This window comes from Schistocerca nitens, chromosome 4, assembly GCF_023898315.1.
Source record: "Schistocerca nitens isolate TAMUIC-IGC-003100 chromosome 4, iqSchNite1.1, whole genome shotgun sequence".
Lineage (NCBI taxonomy): Eukaryota > Metazoa > Arthropoda > Insecta > Orthoptera > Acrididae > Schistocerca > Schistocerca nitens.
Window position 1 is genome coordinate 518359093 of NC_064617.1, and position 23813 is coordinate 518382905.

A 23813-nucleotide genomic window follows, 5' to 3' on the forward strand; every position below is an offset into this window, starting at 1 on the left:
ATTAAACTAATTATTTCTGTGATTTTCTCTTTATTCAGCCCCACGACGTGTTCCAATGACTTACACCTTCATGTTCATGTAATTTAATCCTCTCATCCATCCGGAGACGGTGGTTTAAGCCCTCCAAACGCACCTTGGAAGTAAAGAAAAAGTGATCGACACAGATAATTATTTTAATTTATCTTTTACAGCCATTGTATATTGTGAACAGAAACTGTCCTGTAACGCCCCCTTGCGATAAGTCGCAACGCACTTTTACGTCTGAAGATTTTTCTTCGGGAATAATGACATGATACGTTCTATTTTCTAGCACTCTCCAGTCCAAAGATATTCTGATATTCCATTCGGCTGAGTTTTTTTCCATGTAGGCGGCCTTGCGGACCTGTATCGAGCGCCTTCCTGTAGTCAGGGAACTCATTATCAACCTTGGCGCCAGTATTGATTACGTCTGAAGGATTCTCTCAATTATAAATGACATGCTGTATTTTGTTTTCTAGTAACTCTTCAATCGAATCACTCCAGTCACCAATATGATCTGACACGACGTGCACTTGCAGTTTGTTTATTAGGTGACAGAGCGGAAATGCATAAAAACTTGCGGAATTCTGCGAACAAGGCATCGGTTTGGACGTTGGTAACTACAGCATTCTGGGTATGGCGGACGATTAGCATCGTCGTTAAACTCTAAACTTGCATCATTTTGAAGAGTTGTATAGAGCGTCCATTGTTCCTTATCAAGAGTCAATGACGTGGAAGAACTGGCCGAACGAGCCGAGCCCGGCGGAGGACCTCATGTGAACAGCAACAGGGCCAAAAGGCAGCCTCCACTTCCCGTTAGTGAAGCCGCTATCTCGGTCTGTCACATCGGAAGCGTGAAACTGTCGTAGAAATTTGTTGAAATGCGAGAAGATACTCCTTCCTAGCCGTGATGCGGATGTGGACCAGTATGTGGAACAAGGAAAGCCACTTTAAAATGAAAATTCTCTGCGGGCGGAAGGGAGAACAGGAAGGCGGCACGAGCGGAGTCATGGAGGCGCCTAGAAAGCTGGCGGCCACCGCCGCTGTCTCCGTCTGTGGCGCAACGGCCGGTCCCCCGGTTCGCGACCCCGCGGTTTTCCAGACAGCGGACCGGCCGGTGTCACAGTTTTCTATCCGTGGCGTAGGCCGCCGTCTTCCAGACACGTGCCTCCGTAGCTTAATCTCCTATCCACAAGAGAGAAAGTCTCGTATGATTGACGTCCTGGAGTTAATGTTTACAGCCGCAATTTCTACAATGGCCACTTATCACAAACTAATCTCAGTGATTGCGGGAAAAGTGGAAGAAAAATGCCCGCATCTCGTGGTCGTGCGGTAGCGTTCTCGCTTCCCACGCCCGGGTTCCCGGGTTCGATTCCCGGCGGGGTCAGGGATTTTCTCTGTCTCGTGATGGCTGGGTGTTGTGTGCTGTCCTTAGGTTAGTTAGGTTTAAGTAGTTCTAAGTTCTAGGGGACTGATGACCACAGCAGTTGAGTCCCATAGTGCTCAGAGCCATTTGAACCATTTTTTTGGAAGAAAATACACTGCCTTAAAAACATACATCCCGACGGACCGTATCCAGTGGCACTAGGCTATAATACAGGGTGAGTCACTAACTATTGCCACCTAGAATAGCTCCGAAAATATGATAGTAGCTGAAAATTTTGTGGGACAAATGTTACCTGGGACAATGGGGGCCATAATATGACCTTGGTTTTTTGTTGCTAGGTGGGGTCGCTTCAGAGATTATGAAGGTCAACTTGGTTTTTTTAAATGGGATGCTATGGTTTGGTACTTATTTTTTGATAACGGCTATCGAGATGAATCCAGTGATGTGTAACAGTAACGTCTTTGAAGGTCAACGAAGATCACAAAGGTGGCAAGAACGTCTATTTGCAGAAGGTGTTCGAAGTGATGACCATTGGTATCAATGCAGTGCTGCAATCTTGTTATTATGGACTGATTGGTATCCCTTATCACTTCGGCACTTATCGAAGCACATGCTCTGACATTTCTCTCTCGTGTATCGTGCAAATAGTAAATATTCACCGAATACGGCATATCCATCTAACGTGCCATTGACATATAAACGCCTCGACGGTAAGACTAGTATCGTCGAATGAAGCGAATGTGAATGATGTAATCCTTCGAAGAACAAGTCGATATGCTTCTCATTTACGGAGAATGGCAACGAAAATCAGTGAGATCCAGAGACTTATACACTGAAAGATATCCTCAACGTACTCACCCTACACGTCGTACATTTAAATATGTGTATGATAAATTGAGAACTGGATCTTTAACGCATCGGAAACATATCCGGCAAAGGAAAGTTACTAACGAGGAAACGGCAATTGGTACTCTTACCACTGTGGTTCGAGGTCCTTGTGTTCGTTCGCGTCAAATTGCAAGGGAATCTGACATGAGCTAGAGTAGTGTTGTTCGTGTTCTGCATCGCTATAAACATCATCTTTAGCATATCATCTCCGCCAAGAATTAACTGGTGCGAATTGTATGCGTCACATTGAATTCTGCCGATGGGCTCAACTTCAGATTCAGAGGGATGACACATTTATTAATTTGATTTTATTTACTGACGAGGCTACATTCACGAACCATGGAAATATTAATTTGCATAACATGCATTATTGGGTAACTGAAAATCCATGTTGGCTGCGACAAGTTGCACACCAAAAACTGTGGTCGGTGAATGTATGGTGTAGGATTCTGGAGGACAGAATTATAGGCCCCTATTTCATCGAAGGAAATCTTAATGGTAGAAAGTACACCACATTCCTGCAAGAAATAGTAGTCTGTCATTGGCAGAAATACCTTAAGGAACAAGGAACAGAATGTGGTATCAACATTATGGGTGTCTGGCACATTTTTCACTGATGGCTAGAAATGAGTTGCAGAGACAATTCCCAAATTGTAGGATTTGACGCGGAGGAGATGTGCCATGGCCGCCTCGTTCGCCAGACTTGACGCCTCTGGATTTTTTCATGCGGGGATTCGTGAAAGGCATTGTTTGTAAAGACGTTCCAACTACACCTGAAGATATGCGACATAGAATTGTCAGAGTTTGTCCTTCGATAAATGCCGCTGTGACAAGGAATACCACTTAATCCATCATAAGAAGATTGCAGCACTGCATTGATACCAATGGTCATCACTTCGAGCACCTTCTGTAATTGTACGTTCATGCCACCTTTGTGACCTTCGTTGACCTTCAAAGACCTCACTGTTACACATCAATGGATTCGTCTCGATAGCCGCTATCAAATAATAAGTACCAAACCATAGTATCCCATTAAAAAAAAACAAAGGTGACCTTCACATCTCAGAAGCTACCTCACTTAGCAACAAAAAACCAAGTCATATTACGGGCTCCGTTGTCCCATGCAATATCTGTCTCTCAAACTTTTCAGCTCCTATCATACTTTCGGAGTTATTCTAGGTGTCAGTAGTTAGTGACTCATCCAGAATATGCATACTGAGGCGTTGCAGTGCTAACATTCATTTGCCACGGTCATCGGCGATCATATGGCGCTAGGGAGGCTTGTCTGAGCGTCCTCTGTTTTGACTCTACAGCCTGTAACTGTACTGCGTTCGGGGCTGAACAGTATTGAAAACATACATTCTACGATACAACTGTGACCCGCCCACGAGTACGTACTCCTGTTGAACAGTTTCATTTACTTGGACGGGGTCGCATTGTCGGCCTGTGGAAAATTGGATGGACGTATTGATGGATTGTTTCATACATTGGGCACAGTGTATCGTTGACGTGTCACTGCTTTCAACAGTGGTCTGTGAAACATTCCTACACTGTACAACAGATTTTGGTCGTCTGTATAGTGCAGTCGCACGTCAAGATCGATACATGGTGCGAATATCAGTGGCCAACCGAACATCAACGAGGGGTGAAATAAGGGCACATGTTGCACCTCCTGTCTCATCAGGGACCATTGGGGACCGTCTGCTTGCAGCAGGATTAAGATGACGTATGCCTCTATCCAGGCCACCACTGACGCCACGACACTGCCAAGCATGGCTACTCTGGTGTCATAAAAGAGCTGTGTGGATAGTGGGACCCAGATCTGTTGTCCTCAGTGACGATAGTAGGTTCCGTGTGTATGTGAGTTTATGGATGTACAAGTGTACGGCGTACACCTGTTGAGTTTCCTACACCAGAACGCATTCGCCCAAGACACACAGGTCGCACCCAGAGTTCATAGTGTGGCGCCCACGGGTTACAACTCGCAGCCACATTCGGTGTTTCTGCACCGTAACCTTCCTACTACCAGGGCTATTTTCTTTCATGGGTACCACTAGGGTCATAAAGACCCCAAATAATTTACACGGTAAATGTAGTCAGTATTTTAATGAACTAATATAGGAATATACATTACAGCGTTCATCATAACAGTAATCGTTCTATTTTCATACGTTACGTTCAAAAAATAAACAAACAACTTAAATCGTGGTCATGTTGCCCCAATGGTACGCAATGCAGAAAACCATGAATAAACTTTAATGCGTTGTGAGTGTAAAACTCAGTAAAATGTCATTGGATACAGGTGAATCAGAGGGAGACAGTCATTTATTTCGAAAATAATAGCTTTGAAAACTAGGGAGATATAAATTTTCAATATGCTTATAGGGTTGCATTTGCACCAGTTATACTAGGAAGGGTTAAACGGAAGCTGAGGCAAGGAAGCATAAAAATGGGTACAGAAATAAGCGAGAAATAATATTTTCATTATTGCTGGTGTTTCGTGTGACAGCTGTTCAACGTAACAGTCATTATTATATATTCATAAATGTATCATTCAAGAAATAAACAAACAATTTAAACTGTATTTATAATATTACTTGAAAATACAGCTTTTCGGTTGCACAGGTAAAAAATTTTCAACTTTACCTAGGTTTCAACTGCTCTAAGGCAGCCTTCTTCAGAAGTAAAAAATTTTTACATTACATAGAGTAAATAGTTATGAAATGGTTTAGAGCAACAGTGCTCACGTTAAAGATAAAAATATATTTGTACATTATAAAATTTTCCTAAGAATGCATAACTTGATTAAGACGCGCCGCTAAGGGTCGCGTCTTAATCAAGTTGTGCATTCCTAGGAAAATTATAAGGGTCGCGTCTTAATCAAGTTGTGCATTCCTAGGAAAATTTTATAATGTACAAATATATTTTTATCTTTAACGTGAGCACTGTTGCTCTAAACCATTTCATAACTATTTACTCTATGTAATGTAAAAATTTTTTACTTCTGATGAAGGCTGCCTTAGAGCAGTTGAAACCTAGGTAAAGTTGAAAATTTTTAACCTGTGCAACCGAAGAGCTGTATTTTCAAGTAATATTATAAATTTCGTCTACGGTTGCTGCATTATCGGCCATGTTCAAAATTGTAATTTAAACTATGGTCATACTGACCCCAATGGTACACAGTGGAAAAAGAATATATAAATTTTAATGTGCTGTAAACATAAAAATTAACAAAATATTATTGGATATAACCGACTCGGAGGAGTAAAGTGATATAATTTAAAAATAATAATTTTGAAAACAAAGGAACTTACTCGTTCTCTGGGGCGTGCATAACCATTGCCGAATTTCAACAAAAATGCAGAGGATGCTTGGGACAATCTATCGCAGAAGGCCATACGGCATCTTTTTGATCGTTTGCATGCGAGAATACACACCTTCAGAGAATGGGGGTGGGGGTACACTATATACTGCTGCAATGTTTGCGTATCGCTTACTGTGACGGGTGTGTTTGATTTGGTTTGAATTTGTTATATTCTTCTACACTTTTGGATTATATGTTACCTCAGTTGTCAATAGAATAACCTTGTCCTTGAGATTGGTGCATTTTTTTGTCCGATAGTGTAGTCGCCTACTACTGTGATTAGAAGAACACTACGCAACAAGTTTTCTGACTGATGCCGATTCAAGTAGTGTTTTCGAATTTCTAAGTAAAGTTGTAAAATACCATTTCTAGATCACGGTGGGCTGCGTCATTACTTAAAGTAATCGAGTTTCTGGTACCCGGGGTAGAAAGCTGCCTCGTCCAATTTGAAGATGATAGGTTGATCTTCCCGCAGTCCTAAATAGTTTATAGTCTTAATGGCGAATGGGTTTCCCATTATGTCAGGTGTTTACCGGGTTCTCTTGGAAATAAACTTTGACAAGACGTGGAAGGAAGGAAATCTGTGTTGATGAGAGGTGTTGAGGAAGCAGAAAATGGGCGGTACAAATGCTTCAATTCTGTTCTGGAGGCTGACTGTCTGAAAGCGGTGAATGTTAAAAATAAATTCCTTGGAGGTACTTAGAGCTAGCGGAGCAAAAATCGGGTAGCCTGGCAGTCCTTGCGGGGTGTAGGAGGCAACTCGTGCGCCCTCGAGGTGTGTTGAAAATTGTAGGTCCGAAGTGATCAAATACGGAAAGATTTCGAAAATGCGTTCCCTCACGTATGTGGAATGTTGGTTACACAAGTGAGTTCCGGTTTCCTGGGCGAGTGTGGCCGTATAGTGGCTGTGAACGTGTTCCGTAGGTTGATGCCTCAGATTAGTTTGGGTAGCCAAGTAGCTAGTACGACATCGGTATTTAGTGAACGACGTCAGACTTGATGTGGTTTATCTGAAGCCAATAAAGTACATTTTTTCGTGAAAATTGAAGTGTGATGTGGTAGTGTGTTGTTTATTTGTTGAATTTAGTCTGTTTTCTTGCTTTATATCGGTAATAACGAAGACAGGCCAACTATTCGAACGTGAAGAATTTTACATTTCTCTACCATTGCCAATCCTGGCTCCACTTTGAAATCTTATCAAGATCTGATTGAATAATCCATAGTTTTTCAGGCAACACTTCGTTATAAATAACTGCATCATTTGCAAAAGTTCTGAGGTTGCTGTTAATGTTGTCTGTGAGATCATCAATCTACAATAAAAATGACAAGAGTTCCAACACACTTCCCCTGGGGCACAGCCGAAATTACTTCTACATCATTCGATTATTCTCCATCCAAAACAACTCCCCGTCCTTCTTATCAAGAAATTCTCAACTCGGTTGCAAGTTTCTGTTGATATCCCACGTGACCACACTTTCATTAACATGTGGTGCGGAGGTAAATACTTTTCGAAAGTGAAGAAATACTTCATTTACCTGACTGATTTGTCTCATAGCTTTCAGGATTTCATCTGATAAAATCACGAGTTGGGTTTCACATGATAATTGCTTTCCAAATCAATGTTGTCATTCTGTGCGAGATACTTCATTATGTTTGAGCTCAGAATATATTCTAGGATTCAACATACGGATCAAAATGAGACTGTTCAATAGGCTTGTAGATTATCTCCACCACTCTTCTTGTAGATGGGTGAGCTGTGCTTTCTTCCAGTCACTGACCACAGTTTTTTCTTCATACAGAATATTAAGATTCAGTGGGAGCTAACTTAGCTGCAAATTCCACTATCCGTCAAAAGTTTTCGCTACTCATGATGACAACTATATACTTTATTTCAGTGAGCAAATACATCGTACAAATTAAGTGGACCTACAAAATAATTATTTTCTCTCTCTATCAATAAGCATAACACAACGTGGTTTAGATTTTAGCCTCTTCAAAGTATTCATCCTTTGCCCTCAGAAAAGCTACAGAAACTCTTGGCATTCTGGAGATAAGATTTAGTAGTGTTTCTGCAGATATTGTAGTCCGACAAGTCTGTAAATTATTCCACAGATCTTCAATATTAGATGGCCTCATTATTGTGACTTCCCTGTCAAGTTTATCCGATAAGAGTTCAATGGAATTTACGGCAGGTGACTGACTTGGCCAAATCATATTCTTCAGTTCCCCACATTCCTCTTTTGCACTGATATACCGTTTGCACAATTGAGAAGCATGTTTTGGAGCAATGTCCTACTGCAGAACAAACCCACGACTAATGTCTCTTGCCAGATGGAACTGCATTGTTGATAACTATACTGTCATATCCTTCCTTCTTTCATGTTTCATTAATTGTTGCTAGATCGTCGATTTTATCATCCGCAAAATGGCCCCACACCGTGACCTAACTAACCTCCACCAAACTTCGCCATTGGCGTCGCACACTGACTCTTCATACATCTCCACGAAGCCTATGAACAAACATTCGACGAATGCTTCCAGGTACTTCAAACTTAGTTTCGTCCGCGAGTAACACATTGGACCATTGATGAACGCTCCATTTTTTATGTTGCTGTGCCTATTGTATTCTTTTCAACTTATTTTGTCTGCGTAGTAAAGGTTTCTTGGCCGCTATGCACGCCGTGTTCATGAAAACGGTGTTGCACTATTGAGACAGAGGTTGGAGCTGCTGGCATACTATTTACTTCCTCGCGAATTTCAGGTTTCTGACGTTTACTATACAAACACATGAACTGATTTTACCTGTATGATGTAACTCGAGGTCTTCCAAGTCGCAAAACACTTGCATTGGCACGAATTTGCTTGTACCGGTGCAACGTATACGCCGCTATAGATTGGGCTCGCCAACTTTTGTTGCAATTGTCCTATTAGAATAGCCTTCCTGATGCAGAGCTACAATTACAGTACATGTTTCTGTTCCAATCTCCTGCTTCCTTTCCACTGGGAGGTAATATGGTATGAAGTTGATCGGGTATACAAACACGCTGATAGATGCACGCTATGCGAACTAATGCAAACTGATTGCTACACAGACAGTTGAAGGGATGAGGAATATTCGAATAGAACCATCTTAGGTAAAGGCACGTCAGTGATGTTAGGGGTAACTCATCAGCGCCGCTCTATGCAAACCACGTGTCAAATACACAACAGAGGCGCTTAGACTTTACATGTTTATACTTGTTTCATTTTCAGAATGGTGATATGATAGAATATTCAAAACGAATAAACACAGATCGATAGTTTTGATAGGTGATCTAAAACTTTTGACCAGTAATTCATGTGTAGTATTTGAGAGTGTTCCCACCGGGCTCTAGGATCTTATTTAATTTTATTGGTAGTTTTGCTCCTCAGCGCCACTGATACTAACATCTATATCACTCATATTTGCATTGGTGCAAAAAATAAACTAATGCAGTCAGCTCTACCTTCTTCAGCAAGGACAAATTTGAAAACGAAGTTCAGTATTTCTTCTTTTGCTTTGTTACTCTCAATCTGGACACTAACTTTGGTGCCACTGACAGCCTTTACAAATGCCCAGTTTTCTCTGGGATTTGTGAGAGATCTTTCGATGGCAATTCTGCTGTGGTATTCATTGAAGCTTCATATATTGCGATCTTGAAAGCCATGTACGTTTGTCAAGGTTTTGCAAAACAGTTCTTGAATGCTAGTCTTTTTTCAGTCATTTAGTAAGTCGAGTTTCTACCACCATCTCCTCACGAAAATTTTGTTCTGCATTGCACGTAACGGAACACTGTTGCTCGAAAGTAAAGCATAGTGTGCTTAGCACAGCTGCTCGTCTTTGCTTGCACAGGCTTTTTCTTCTCACATAATTTATTAGGGCCAGTTTAACGTACAGTCAGGACACAATAAGATCATTTAAGTCAGGTGTTGCATTTCAAAATTATTGTCAGGGTCAGTTTAGGTAAAGTTTAGTTCAGGTTTCATTTCTTTGTCAGACAGTCTTATTCTTACAGTGCAGCGTTATATTCGCGTGTGCATCATTTAATGTTTGGATTTTTTTAGTCAGTTTGGGTACAGAAATGTACAGAACACTTTTAATAGAAGCGTTTTGGACAGTTCTTTCAAAATTGGATTTGTAATTTTGTGTAGAATGTTTGTTCTGTTAGTTTTGAGGGTTGTAAATGTTAGTCACATGCTGTGACGTCACGCATTGTAGCACTGTGCAACACAGAAATTGACAAGTCTGCTTGTTTAGTATACAGTTGTAGGTGTTCTAATTATTTTTGGTCATAGTTAATTGCAATACAGTTGTACAGTTTCAGTCATTTGGCTACTCTTTTTATTAGACAGGGCTTACGTAATCACAACACTTGGCTCGGTTAGGTTCAAATTCAGCACAGGAATACACGGAAGCTCAAGAATAGGAACCGATTTTAGTTTACAACACAACACAAAAAACAACAAAATCAAAGCAGTTACACGTTTAATTGAGCCACTCTATCTCGGCCCTATGCTTTGTATTGCACGTATATGTACAAGGTGCTGTTTGTTAAGAATTATTTTACTATAATAAAATAAAAATTATTGCGGGATCGATATACAAATAAGGTCACCCCACGCTGGACACCAGAATGCATTATATTAAATTCAAAAATGATAAATGCATGGAAACATTTGCTTTAGTTATTATTATCAGTCACTGAGGAACAATACAAAAAAATTAGGTTTTAGCCAGCTTTCTATATCTAGATTTATATGAGCCCCATTGATTTTTAGAAAGCTTCAAACTGTGGGATTTTGTTACGAAGTATTCTAATCATTTCTTTGAATATTACCCTAACAAGTGGAAATCTCTTGCAGTTATCATTATCTAAAATGGATGACTAGTCACCTAAACTGAAAACAGCTTCGTCTACACTCCACACACAATCATCTGCCTGCGTAGCAGCTTTTATCGTGCACCCCTGATTAATTTAGGGGGCCCTCCAATTCTCTACTCTATAACCAAGTCCCAGGAATCGGAACTTCGTTTGTCACACAATCTTCTCAGTCCCTAGTGCGAACTTCTACACGGCTCAGAACCAGAGGGCCCCAGTCAGCTCTGACGACAATGCTGCAGATGGTGAGCTGGTCTTCTCTAGCCTCTCTGCCGGTTGCTGGAATGACCGAAGGATTATCATACAGTAGACGACAGGCATCGTTCGTTCGTACATGCACGATAATCTACAGTTGGTTGTATCTTGTTTCCTCAATGGTTGCCGGAACAGCCTGTTCAACACGTTTAACGAGGCCTCCACTCATATACACAGAGTACACAAAGTGATCCTTGTCATCTCTTACTGCCACTTACGTAAGAGGTAGCATTATCTACTGCACGTCTGAACTTCCGACGATTAACGAACCGTTTCTGCTTTTGTGTTTTGGCCTACCATTGACACAGGGCACAGAAGCTTCCTCAACAGGTAAAGTGCGTCTCGTTGGCGCAGAGACAGTTTCAGTCGTACACAGCAAGGGAGATGGGTCACTGCCTCCCCTATATGGACTTTCTAGAGCTACCACTGTCACGCCACTGACAAGCTGTCGATCGGGATACTGTATTACGTGTTACAAGTGCTGTTGATCACTTTACTTGTTTGTAGATAATTAGTGGTATGACGTATAGGGTCAAAGAATTCACCCTTCCATTCAGTAACTGTGATTATAACCCTCGCAGCAATATTTTCTGTAGCTGGCTTGTAGCGGAATCTGTGCAGTCGTGCCTATCTGTTTTTGATTGCTGCCAGATAATTCTCTCATCGCCAAAGGAAACGCAGCCTGTAAAATCAACCTACTGTTTTGGTGAGGTTTACCAGCCGTGCGCTATGTTTCACCTTTCAGTACCTGGGCCTGATCACAACAGAGTGCCCTCTGAGTATCAATTCTAGCAACCTCTAATTGAGAACTCTTTTGTTGGTGGCTTCATCCGTGCCAGTAAGCGAGCATTCGAATGAGGATCATTGATAGCTTATCAGTATGCACCTTCTGCGAAGGAAAAATCATAATTAGAAACAAGCAAATAGAACCAAAAGACCCTGAAGCGATGGTGAATTGTGCCACTCGTGAACTGAAGATACGTAAGGACCAAAACTGAATGAAATGTGATGCGAACTGTAAAGGCAGAGGAGGAACCTACTGCAAGAACATTTAAGTGTGCCAGAAGGACAAGTATTAAGAGGGGTCTATCAAAACATTTTTGAGTGTTTTGAGAGAGGGTGCAGTCATTTGATGGGAGGTAGGTGAAGTGCCCCACTGTCTTCCTACGAGTACATTTCTGTATCCCAACTGCTTGTGGACCTATTTTGAGGTCAATGGCTGATAAAAGATATGAGTCACTGGTTACTCTCCATTTTGTCTTGTGATAGTGAGATGTCCCTTTTTGTGAAGGCAGCTGCCCTTAACAGATGGCCTGAAATCGCTCTCCAGCATGTAGTTCTCTGAAGCTCATCACGTGCTCGTCGCCGTCTCATGGACGGTTGCTCTGTGTGCAGGCAGGGCAGGCCATGGACAGGCGCCTGGCGACGGTGCTGCTGCTGGCGGCGGCGGTGGGCGTGGCGCGCGCCAGCGCTCACTTCATCCGGCTGGCGCTGGTCGCCGTCATGGGCCTCGCCGGCATGTACATGCTGCACGTGCTCGCCCAGGACTACAACGCCATCCGACAGCCCGTCAAGGCCAAGGTCGCCTCCGCCATACTGCGCTCCGTCATCGCCAAGAGGTCAGCGGCAGACTCGACGGTAGGTATTACCACACCAATGGCATGGAGGAGAAATTACAATAGGAGTCCCACAGGGCTCAATAATTGGCCCATTACTGTTATTACGTTATGTTAATGATCTGCCATTTTATTTGAAATAAGGCAAAACTGATACATTTAACAGATGATACAAGTACTGTTTTGAACCCGAGCAAATAAGCAGCAACAGAGAAAATACATAATGGTGTTTTTGTGTAAGTGACTAGTCTCAACAAATACTTAACCTGTAACCCTTGCAATATCAAGGCATTTTCCATAATGTGCATTACCGGGGGGCCTTTACAGTTCGCATCACATGTCATTCAGTTTTGGTCCTTACGTATCTTTTTATTTATTATAGAAGAAAACAGAATTTCTTAACCGTTTATTGAATTACACTAATAACATACTTTTTAAAGAGGTACTGACGAGTAATTTGGGTCCAGAACTTGAAAATACCTTTTAGCACACTCTCAACAATAATACGAGGCGTGTTTTTCAAGTAAGTACCGTTTTGCCACACCGCGGCCGAAGCGCTGCAGTCGGCGTTCTGCGCATGCACACTAGGTACCTACATCTGTTGTCTACGCACTGACGCCATTACAGTATGATTCTTCCTTGTTTACGTTGTGTACTGAGTGTTTAAGATGCCTACGATAATCGTGAGTCCCGCCGACTGTGAAATACGGGCTGTTATAAGATTTCTTGGTGCTAAAGGCCTAAAAGCGATCGATATTCATCGTGAGATCTGTGCAGTTTTCGGAGAAAATGGAATGGTAAGAAAGTGGGTGACAGCATTTAAAGATGGCCACACAAATGTGCATGATGAACAACGGAGAGGGCGTCCTTCGGTCGTTAATAAAACTTTGGTGCAGGAAGTGGACAATAAGGTGAGAGAAAACAGACGCTTCACAATTTCCTCCTTGCGGGATAACTTTCCTAATGTTTCTCATAGTGTTTTGTATGGCGTTGTGACCGAGCACTTGAATTACCGAAAGTTGTGCGCACGTTGGGTACTGAAAATGTTGCCGGATGTGCACAAAACCAAACGTTTAGACAGTGCATTGACTTTCCTTGAGCAGTACCACAACAATGGTGATGATTTCTTAAGCCAAACTGTTACGGGTGATGAAACATGGGTGGCCTACATCACATCAGAATCAAAGCAACAGTCCATGGAATGGCGGCTTTCAGATTCACCCAGAAAAGTGAAGTTTAAGCAAACAATTTCTGCCTGGGAAATCATGTGCACAGTTTATTGGGACAGAAAAGGAGTATTGCTTGTGGAATTTCTATCTCGTAATGAGACAATCAATGCAGCAGCTTACTGTAAGACATTGCACAATCTGCGCCGTTCAATTCAGACCAAAAGAGGTGGCAAGTTGAGCAAGGGCATCATTTTGCTGCATGACAATGCCCGTCCGCATGTGGCGAATCAGACCAAATATCTCATCACATCTTTTCGATGGGAAACTCTAGATCATCCTCCGTACAGCCCCGATCTTGCGCCCAGTGACTACCATCTGTTCCAGCACTTGAAGAAACAGCTGGGCGGTCAGCGTCTTCAAGACGATGATGATGAAGTCAAAACAGTGGTGATGCAGTGGTTAACAAGTCAGGCAGTAGACTTCTATGAGGAGGTTAGAAAAGTAGAGTAAGGTACAGGCATTCTTGTAAAAATAAAATTATTGAGATATCTTAGCATGTCTTTTTGTAATTTCAAAACGGTACTTACTTAAAAAACACGCCTCGTAATATACTTTCAGTAACGTGTACTACCGATTTTATTACCACCACAAAAAAGATGCATATTTTGTCATTCTTGATCGCTTTTGGTCTTAACATAATTTTTAAAGAGATATTTATGTGTAATTAAGTTCCTGAGCCTGGAAATATTGAATACAACATTCACTGCAGAAAGTACAGGACTTTACAACTTTAAAAATTCATATAAATTTATTGACATAAGAAGTAGAGCTGGGTTTAGTATTATTTTGTAGGGAAACATATCAAGCTTTTTTAAACTAATACTGAAGATATATGTGGCTTCCATTGGTTATCCTACACACATCCCATCGGCAGTCAATTTCTTCCCAAACTCGCTGTAGCATTGCAGGTGTAACTTGCTCAGTGGGGGCGTAAATTCTTGCCGGCACATGAGGAACAAACACGACATCATTGATGAATCCCCATAAAAACAAAATCGAGTGGTGTCAGGTCTGGGGAATGTGGGGGCTATGCAATTGACACATTGATCTGGAAAGCGGTCACTGAGAAACTCTCGGACGCCAACTAGGTAGTGGGGTGGTGCACCATCTTGCATGAAGTAAACATTTCGTTCTTGGTCATCCTCATCGATCTGTGGAATCAAAAATTGTTGTAACGTATCCAGGCACACTATCCTGTTGATGGTTTTCTCACGGATATAAAAGGGGCCATACACTTTGTTCTTGTTCAATGCACAAAAAACATTCAGTTTAGGGCATTCACGAACATGTTTCAATGTTTGATGTGGATTTTCACTGCCCCAAACCCTACAGTTATGTATGTTAACCCTGCCACTTAAGTGAAAAGTCGACTCATCAGAAAAGATGATTTTGTCCAAGAAATTTCTTGCGAGCAATTTTATCAGTGTCTTTTATTGCTTGTACGATCGTCATTCTGCACGGTTTCAAACGCAAACAATTTCTCAACACATGCCAAACAGTCGTATGTGGGATTTTCAGTTCGTGATATGCACGCCAGGTTGATTTCGTAGGGCTGTTGACAAAACATTGTGTCACTCACTCAACGATGTTGTCACATGTGCTCGGATGACCTGATGATTTCCCATGTCTTACCGAAAACACTGTTTCTACAAAACATTTATACCACTCATAAATTGTAGGTCTACTAGGAGGATCTTTAGCGTACTGAACTGTTGTCGCCAACTTAGATTCTTCAAACTAAAACACACAGCTGGCATGCTCGGGTCCAGTGAAGGCAGCCATCTTTAACACAAGTGCCACTAGCGCTCCTTAGGATGCGATTTGGCACTAGCGAACCTATGCGAGACAAAACTTGATGTATTTCGCTACAAACTGACACTTCAATGACCTCTGTAGGTACTATGAACTAATTTATATGGATTTTCACAGTTGTAAAATCGTTTTTGAAACATCTTGTAACATCTGCTGTTGAGACTTAAATTTGTGGGTTAAGTTTAACTAAAATGTTAAACAGATTGGGAATCCAGTAGAAGAGTTCATTAAAAACAGTAATTTTTTTCAGAATTTTAAAACAGAAAGCATATCTTCAAAAGGTGGGCGTAAAGAACACCATCTTCACCTACCTTGGTATTGCAATGGCTAATCTTTGAAATAACATAGCTCATTCAGTTTTGTGCTCTCGGAAATTTTCCACCTCCTATTATTAACCCAATACATCAACAAGAAATAATAAACAGGCTAGAAAGTGCAATGTTCTGATGGGTACATACTGATGAAAACGAAAATTGGAAAAATATGTTAAGTAGTTGTCTTCTATATTTCCAAAGTTGGCAGTTATGGTGGAAATAGCTGAGTCGAACATTTTAACAGATTTACTATATTATTTTTCCATATAGTAAATCTGCTAAAACGATCAACTCAGCTATTTCCACCATACCTACCAACTTTGGAAATACAGTAGTCAATTACTTAACATATTTTACACACTTCATTTACTTATGCCTTATGGGATAATATTGAGGGGTAATGCCTAACTTAGGTAAAAAGTGTTCAGTAATTAGAATTATGTGTGAAGTTCACACACATATAACTTCCAGAGATCTCTTTAAACAGCTGGGAAAATTTACCAGAGCTTCGCAGTAAATTTATTCTCTTATGAAATTTGCGAACGATAACCCATCCATGTTTCAGACAAATAGAGATATTCGTAAATAAAACACTATAAGGAAATGAATCATTGACCTTGCTGTTGGTGGGGAGACTTGCATGCCTCAGCAATACAGATAGCCGTACCATAGGTGCAGCCACGATGGAGGGGTACCTGTTGAGAGGCCAGACGAACGTGTGGTTCCTGAAGAGGGACAGCAGGCTTTTCAGTAATTGCAGGGGCAACAGTCTGGGTGATTGACGGATCTGGCCTTGTAACATCAACCAAAACGGCCTTGCTGTGCCGATACTGATAACAGCTGAAAGCAAGAGGAAACTACAGCTGTAATTTTTCCTGTGGGCATGCAGCTCTATGTGTGGTTAAATGATGATGGCATCCTCTTGGGTAAAATATTCCGGACGTAAAATAGTTGCCCATTTGGTTCTCTGGGTAGGAACTACTCTGGAGGACGTCGTTATCAGGAGAAATAAAACTGGCATTCTACAGATTGGAGCATCGAATGTCAGATCTCTTAATTGGGCAGGTAGGTTAGAAAATTTAGGAAGTGAAATGAATAGTTTAAATTTAGATATAGTGGAAATTTGTGAAGTTTGGTGGTAGGAGGAACAGGCCTTGTGGTTAGGTGAATACAGGGTTGTTGTTGTTGTTGTCCTCAGTCCTGAGACTGGTTTGATGCAGCTCTCCATGCTACTCTATCCTGTGCAAGCTTCTTCATCTCCCAGTACTTACTGCAACCTACATCCTTCTGAATCTGCTTAGTGTATTCATCTCTTGGTCTCCCTCTACGATTTAAATTCAGTATCTCTTCTGTTACCCATGGATTTCTACTAGCCCTCTACTTTTTACCTACTTGATCCTCTGCTGCCTTCACTATTTCATTCCTGAAAGCTACTCATTCTTCTTCTACTGTATTTCTTTCCCCCATTCCGGTCAATTGTTCCCTTATGCTATCTCTGAAACTCTGTACAACCTCCGGTTTAGTTAGTTTATCCAGGTTCCATCTCCTTAAATTCCCACCTTTTTGCAGTTTCTTCAGTTTTAATCTACAGTTCATAACCAATAAATTGTGGTCAGAGTCCACATCTACCCTTGGAAATGTCTTACAATTTAAAATCTGGTTCCTAAATCTCTGTCTTACCATTATATAATCTATCTGAAACCTTTTAGTATCTCCAGGGTTCTTCCATGTATACAACCTTCTTTCATGATTCTTGAACCAAATGTTAGGTATGATTAAGTTATGCTCTGTGCAAAATTCTACCAGGCGGCTTCCTCTTTCATTTCTTACCCCCAATCCATATTCACCTACTACGTTTCCTTCTCTTCCTTTTCCTAATGTCGAATTCCAGTCACCCATGACTATTAAATTTTCATCTCCCTTCACTAGCTGAATAATTTCTTTTATCTCATCATACATTTCATCAATTTCTTCATCATCTGCAGAGCTAGTTGGCATATAAACTTGTAATACTGTAGTAGGCGTGGGCTTCGTGTCTATCTTGGCCACAATAATGCGTTCACTATGCTGTTTGTAGTAGCTTACCCGCACTTCTATTTTTTTATACATTATTAAACCTACTCCTGCATTACCCCTATTTGATTTTGTATTTATAACCCTGTATTCACCTGACCAAAAGTCTTGTTCCTCCTGCCACCGAACTTCACTAATTCCCACTATATCTAACTTTAACCTATCCATTTCCCTTTTTAAATTTTCTAACCTACCTGCCCGATTAAGGGATCTGACATTCCACGCTCCGATCCGTAGAACGCCAGTTGTCTTTCTCCTGATAACGACGTCCTCTTGAGTAGTCCCCGCCCGGAGATCCGAACGGGGGACTATTTTACCTCCGGAATATTTTACCCAAGAGGACGCCATCATCATTTAATCATACAGTAAAGCTGCATGTCCTCGGGAAAAATTACGGCTGTAGTTTCCCCTTGCTTTCAGACGTTCGCAGTACCAGCACAGCAAGGCCGTTTTGGTTAATATTACAAGGCCAGATCAGTCAATCATCCAGACTGTTGCCCCTGCAACTACTGAAAAGGCTGCTGCCCCTCTTCAGGAACCACATGTTTGTCTGGCCTCTCAACAGATACCCCTCCGTTGTGGTTGCACCTACGGTACGGGCATCTGTATCGCTGAGGCACGTAAGCCTCCCCTCCAATGGCAAGGTCCATGGTTCATGGGGGTACGGAATACAGGGTTATAAATACAAAATCAAATAGGGGTAATGCAGGAGTAGGTTTAATAATGAATAACAAAATAGGAATGCGTATAAACTACTATGAACAGGAAAGTGAATGCATTATTATAGCCAAGATATACAAGACGCCTAGACCTACCACAGTTGTATAAGTTTATATGCCAACTAGCCCCACATATGAGGAGGAGATTGAGGAAGTGTATAATGAGACAAAAGAAATTATTCAGACAGCTAAATAAGACGAACATTTAATAGTCATGGAGCATTGGAATTCGATAGTAGGAAAAGGAAGAGAAGGAAAAGTAGTAGGTGAATATTGACTGACGGAAATGAATGAAAGAGGAAGCTATCTGGTAGAATTTAGCACAGAGCATAACTTAACCATAGTTACACTTGGTTTAAGAATCATGAAAGAAGGTTGTATATATGGAAGAGACCTGGAGACACTGGTATCTTTCAGATTGATTACATAATAGTACGACAGAGGTTTTGGAATCATGTTTTAAATTGATGGACATTTCCAGGGGCAGATGTGGATTCTGAACAGCAGATTAAAACTGGAGAAACTACAAAAAGGCGGGAATTTAGGGAGATAGTACCGGGATAAACTGAAAGAACCAAAAGCTGTAGAGAGATTCGGAGGGAGCATTAGGGAGCGATTGACAAGAATAGGGAAAAAATACAGTAGAATGGAAAGCTTTGAGAGATGAAATAGTGACATTAGGTCAGAGGAACAAGTAGGTAAAAAGACGAGGTGTAGTGGAAATCCTTGGGAAACACAAGAGATATTGAATTTAATCGATGAAAGGAGGAAATATAAAAAGGTAACGAATGAAGCAGGCCGTAGGGAATACAAACGTTTAAAAAACGAGATCGACAGGAAGTGCAAAATGGCTAAGCAGGAATGGCTTGAGGACAAATGTAAAGATGTAGAACCACATATCACTAGGAATAAGACAGAAGATGCCTACAACAAAATTAAAGAGACCCTTGGAGAAAAGAAAACCGCCTGTATGAATATCAAGAGCTCAGATGGAAAGCCAGTCCTGAGCAAAGAAGGGAGAGCAGAAAGGTGGAAGGAGTATATAGAGGGCCTATACAAGGAGGATGTCCTTGAGGACAATATTTTGGAAATGGAAGAGGACATGGATGAAGATGAGGAGGGAGATATGATACTGCTAGAAGAATTTGACAAAACACTGAAAGACATAAGTGGATACAATGCTGCGGTAGTAGACTACATTCCTTTAGAGTTACTGATAGCCTTGGAAGAGCAAGCCGTACAACACTCTTCCATCTGGCGAGCAAGATGTATGAGACAGGCGAAATACCCTCAGACTTTAAGAAGAATATAATAATTCCAATTCCAAAGAAAGGTGTTGTTGACAGGTGTAAAAATTACCGAACTATCAGTTTAATAAGTCACAGTTGCAAAATGCTTTACAGAAGAATGAAAAAACTGATAGAAGCCGACCTAAAGGAAAATCAGTTTGGATTCCGGAGAAATGTGGGAACAGGCGAGGCAATCTGACCCTACGACTTCTCATAGAAGATAGGTTAAGGAAGGGCAAACCTACGTTTGTAGCATTTGTAGACTTAGAGAAAGCTTATGACAACGTTGATTGGAATAATCTCTTGCAAATCCTAAAGGTGGCAGTGGTAAAATACAGGGAGAAAAAGCTATTTACAGTTTGCACAGAAACCAGATGGCAGTTATAAGAGTAGAGGGGCACGAAAGGAAAGCAATGGTTGAGAAGGGAGTGAGACAGAATTATAGCCTATCCCCGACGTTATTAAATGTGCATATTGAAGAAGCAGTAAGCAAAACGAAAAAAAAATTTGGAGTAGGAATTAAAGTTCAGGGAGAAGTAATAAAAACTTTGAGGTTTGCCAATGACATTGTAATTCTATCAAAGACAGCAAAGGACTTGGAAGACCAGTTGAACGGATTGGACAGTGTCTTGAAAGGAGGACATAAGCTGCACATCAACAAAAGCAAAACAAGGATAATGGAATGTAATCGAATTACATCAGGCGATGCTGGGAGAATTAGATTGGGAAATACGACACTTAAAGTAGTAGATGAGTTTTGCTATTTGGGAAGCAAAATAACTCATGGTCGAAGTAGGGAGGATATACACTCCTGGAAATTGAAATAAGAACACCGTGAATTCATTGTCCCAGGAAGGGGAAACTTTATTGACACATTCCTGGTGTCAGATACATCACATGATCACACTGACAGAACCACAGGCACATAGACACAGGCAACAGAGCATGCACAATGTCGGCACTAGTACAGTGTGTATCCACCTTTCGCAGCAATGCAGGCTGCTATTCTCCCATGGAGACGATCGTAGAGATGCTGGATGTAGTCCTGTGGAACGGCTTGCCATGCCATTTCCACCTGGCGCCTCAGTTGGACCAGCGTTCGTGCTGGACGTGCAGACCGCGTGAGACGACGCTGCATCCAGTCCCAAACATGCTCAATGGGGGACAGATCCGGAGATCTTGTTGGCCAGGGTAGTTGACTTACACCTTCTAGAGCACGTTGGGTGGCACGGGATACATGCGGACGTGCATTGTCCTGTTGGAACAGCAAGTTCCCTTGCCGGTCTAGGAATGGTAGAACGATGGGTTCGATGACGGTTTGGATGTACCGTGCACTATTCAGTGTCCCCTCGACGATCACCAGTGGTGTACGGCCAGTGTAGGAGATCGCTCCCCACACCATGATGCCGGGTGTTGGCCCTGTGTGCCTCGGTCGTATGCAGTCCTGATTGTGGCGCTCACCTGCACGGCGCCAAACACGCATACGACCATCATTGGCACCAAGGCAGAAGCGACTCTCATCGCTGAAGACGACACGTCTCCATTCGTCCCTCCATTCACGCCTGTCGCGACACCACCGGAGGCGGGCTGCACGATGTTGGGGCGTGAGCGGAAGACGGCCTAACGGTGTGCGGGACCGTAGCCCAGCTTCATGGAGACGGTTGCGAATGGTCCTCGCCGATACCCCAGGAGCAACAGTGTCCCTAATTTGCTGGGAAGTGGCGGTGCGGTCCCCTACGGCACTGCGTAGGATCCTACGGTCTTGGCGTGCATCCGTGCGTCGCTGCGGTCCGGTCCCAGGTCGACGGGCACGTGCACCTTCCGCCGACCACTGGCGACAACATCGATGTACTGTGGAGACCTCACGCCCCACGTGTTGAGCAATTCGGCGGTACGTCCACCCGGCCTCCCGCATGCCCACTATACGCCCTCGCTCAAAGTCTGTCAACTGCACATACGGTTCACGTCCACGCTGTCGCGGCATGCTACCAGTGTTAAAGACTGCGATGGAGCTCCGTATGCCACGGCAAACTGGCTGACACTGACGGCGGCGGTGCACAAATGCTGCGCAGCTAGCGCCATTCGACGGCCAACACCGCGGTTCCTGGTGTGTCCGCTGTGCCGTGCGTGTGATCATTGCTTGTACAGCCCTCTCGCAGTGTCCGGAGCAAGTATGGTGGGTCTGACACACCGGTGTCAATGTGTTCTTTTTTCCATTTCCAGGAGTGTATAATGTAGACGGGCAATGACAAGAAAAGCGTTTCCGAAGAAAAGAAATTTGTTAACATTGAGCATAGATTTAGGTGCCAGGAAGTCATTTCTGAAAGTATTTGTATGGAGTATAGCCATATACGGATGTGAAATATGGAAGGTAAACAGTTTAGACAAGAAGAGAATAGAAGCTTTTGAAATGTGATGCTACAGACGAATGCTGAAGTTTAGATGGGTAACTATTTTCTTCCGTTTTGTTCGAATGAACTAAACTTGTATTGCTGCTGGGAATTTATTTAATCATTCTATTATTATCGCCAATTGCGAGTACTAATATGACCTTATTATGGATGCTTTATTCTTTCGCTTCAGAGTTGAGCTAAGATTATTTTAATTTCCAAGTATTTCGCCGAAATACGGCATAATTATTTGCTATGTTCAAAACTGTGACAATTATTCACAAAATGTTAGATTTCTGTACAAATTATTTACTACGTTAAATAATAATTGTTTTATTTAACGTTTCTGCTTTCATTTCGTAACAGCAGTCCCAAATTTCCAAATTATAAATGGTATAGATATTTCTTTACTACATTTTTTTTCTTACGGTGCCAACGCGATACTCACGAGATTAAATCAAATTATTCTGAATTTCTCGCGAGGCCAGAAGACAATTAGAAATTTCCCTGAGATTACAAAACTTCAAGCAAAAAGGGAAAAAGAGTAAAATAAATTAAGAAGTGAAGTGATATTGTGTGCATTTTCTGATAAAAATAAATTTTATTATAAAGTCAAAAAAAGTGGCTGTGTGTGAAATATCTAACTCATTTACTTTTAATTAAGGATAAGAAGTGATACCTCTAATTATTCCACGTACTAATAGTTGTGTGTGAATATTTAAGTATTAAAGGTAACTAGTCTCGTGCGTATATTTAAATAACAGTAGGACAGAAAATTTAATTGGGATATATTAAGTTTGAAGAAATTTTGCTTAACAGTCATTCAGTTACTGAACTACATATAGCCAATATATGAATATACTATAAGCTTATGTTACATCCAGCGTAATTTACGCTAGCCGAGGCCTAAATTTCCACAATTTCATAGTAATATACATCCATATTTATAAAATATACCATAGTCAAAAAGATTCAGTGTAGAGTCTGTTAGCAGCGTTCTTGGGTGGGAGCAATTGTGTATTTGCAGCCCAGAAAGGACCACAGCTAACGGTCGTGGCTCTGACAGTCATTTACGCGCGCAAGCACAGTCTTCGAGGCTAGTCAGCAGACGATGTGCCTCACTAGGCACAGTAGCAAAGTGTCGTGCTAGGGGGATATCCCATGCAGCGTTCTGCAAAGTTTTTTGTGGCTTCATATCTGATTCGTCAGCTTAGTTTATTCGTCTTGAGAACTGAAATTTCTTAATTATAACTTTTTAGTTGTTCTACAATGTCCGTTTCTCCTTCGTTAAAATACGCGCTCGCCAAGAAAGTTCCTTTTCGAAAGCTTTCCAGCCCAATGTTTATTTGCATGTAACTTCCCCGGTATCCATTGCCCCTGCTTTCCGTTAATGTGTTCATTTGACAGATGTCTTCGATAAGGGTCTTAATTCTATATATGACTGCATCCCTGTACCCGTCCAAAACACGGGCAGGGTATGTATCCATTCTTTGCGGCCAGTGAGTGGCACTTGGAGGTTTTCGAATGACCTCTCTATCTCCGTTTATAGGTCCCTGGCAGC

The 23813-nt window shown here is 41.8% G+C and overlaps 1 protein-coding gene across 1 annotated transcript in view; it reads left to right on the top strand.

Annotated features, from left to right (window-relative positions):
- LOC126252409 (uncharacterized) overlaps window positions 1-23813 on the top strand; it is a 131649-nt gene that overhangs the window by 58537 nt on the left and 49299 nt on the right. The window contains exon 2 of the mRNA XM_049953299.1: window positions 12206-12448. Coding sequence (XP_049809256.1) covers window positions 12218-12448 — 231 coding nt within the window. The 5' untranslated portion in view covers window positions 12206-12217. The remainder of the gene's footprint in view (window positions 1-12205; window positions 12449-23813) is intronic.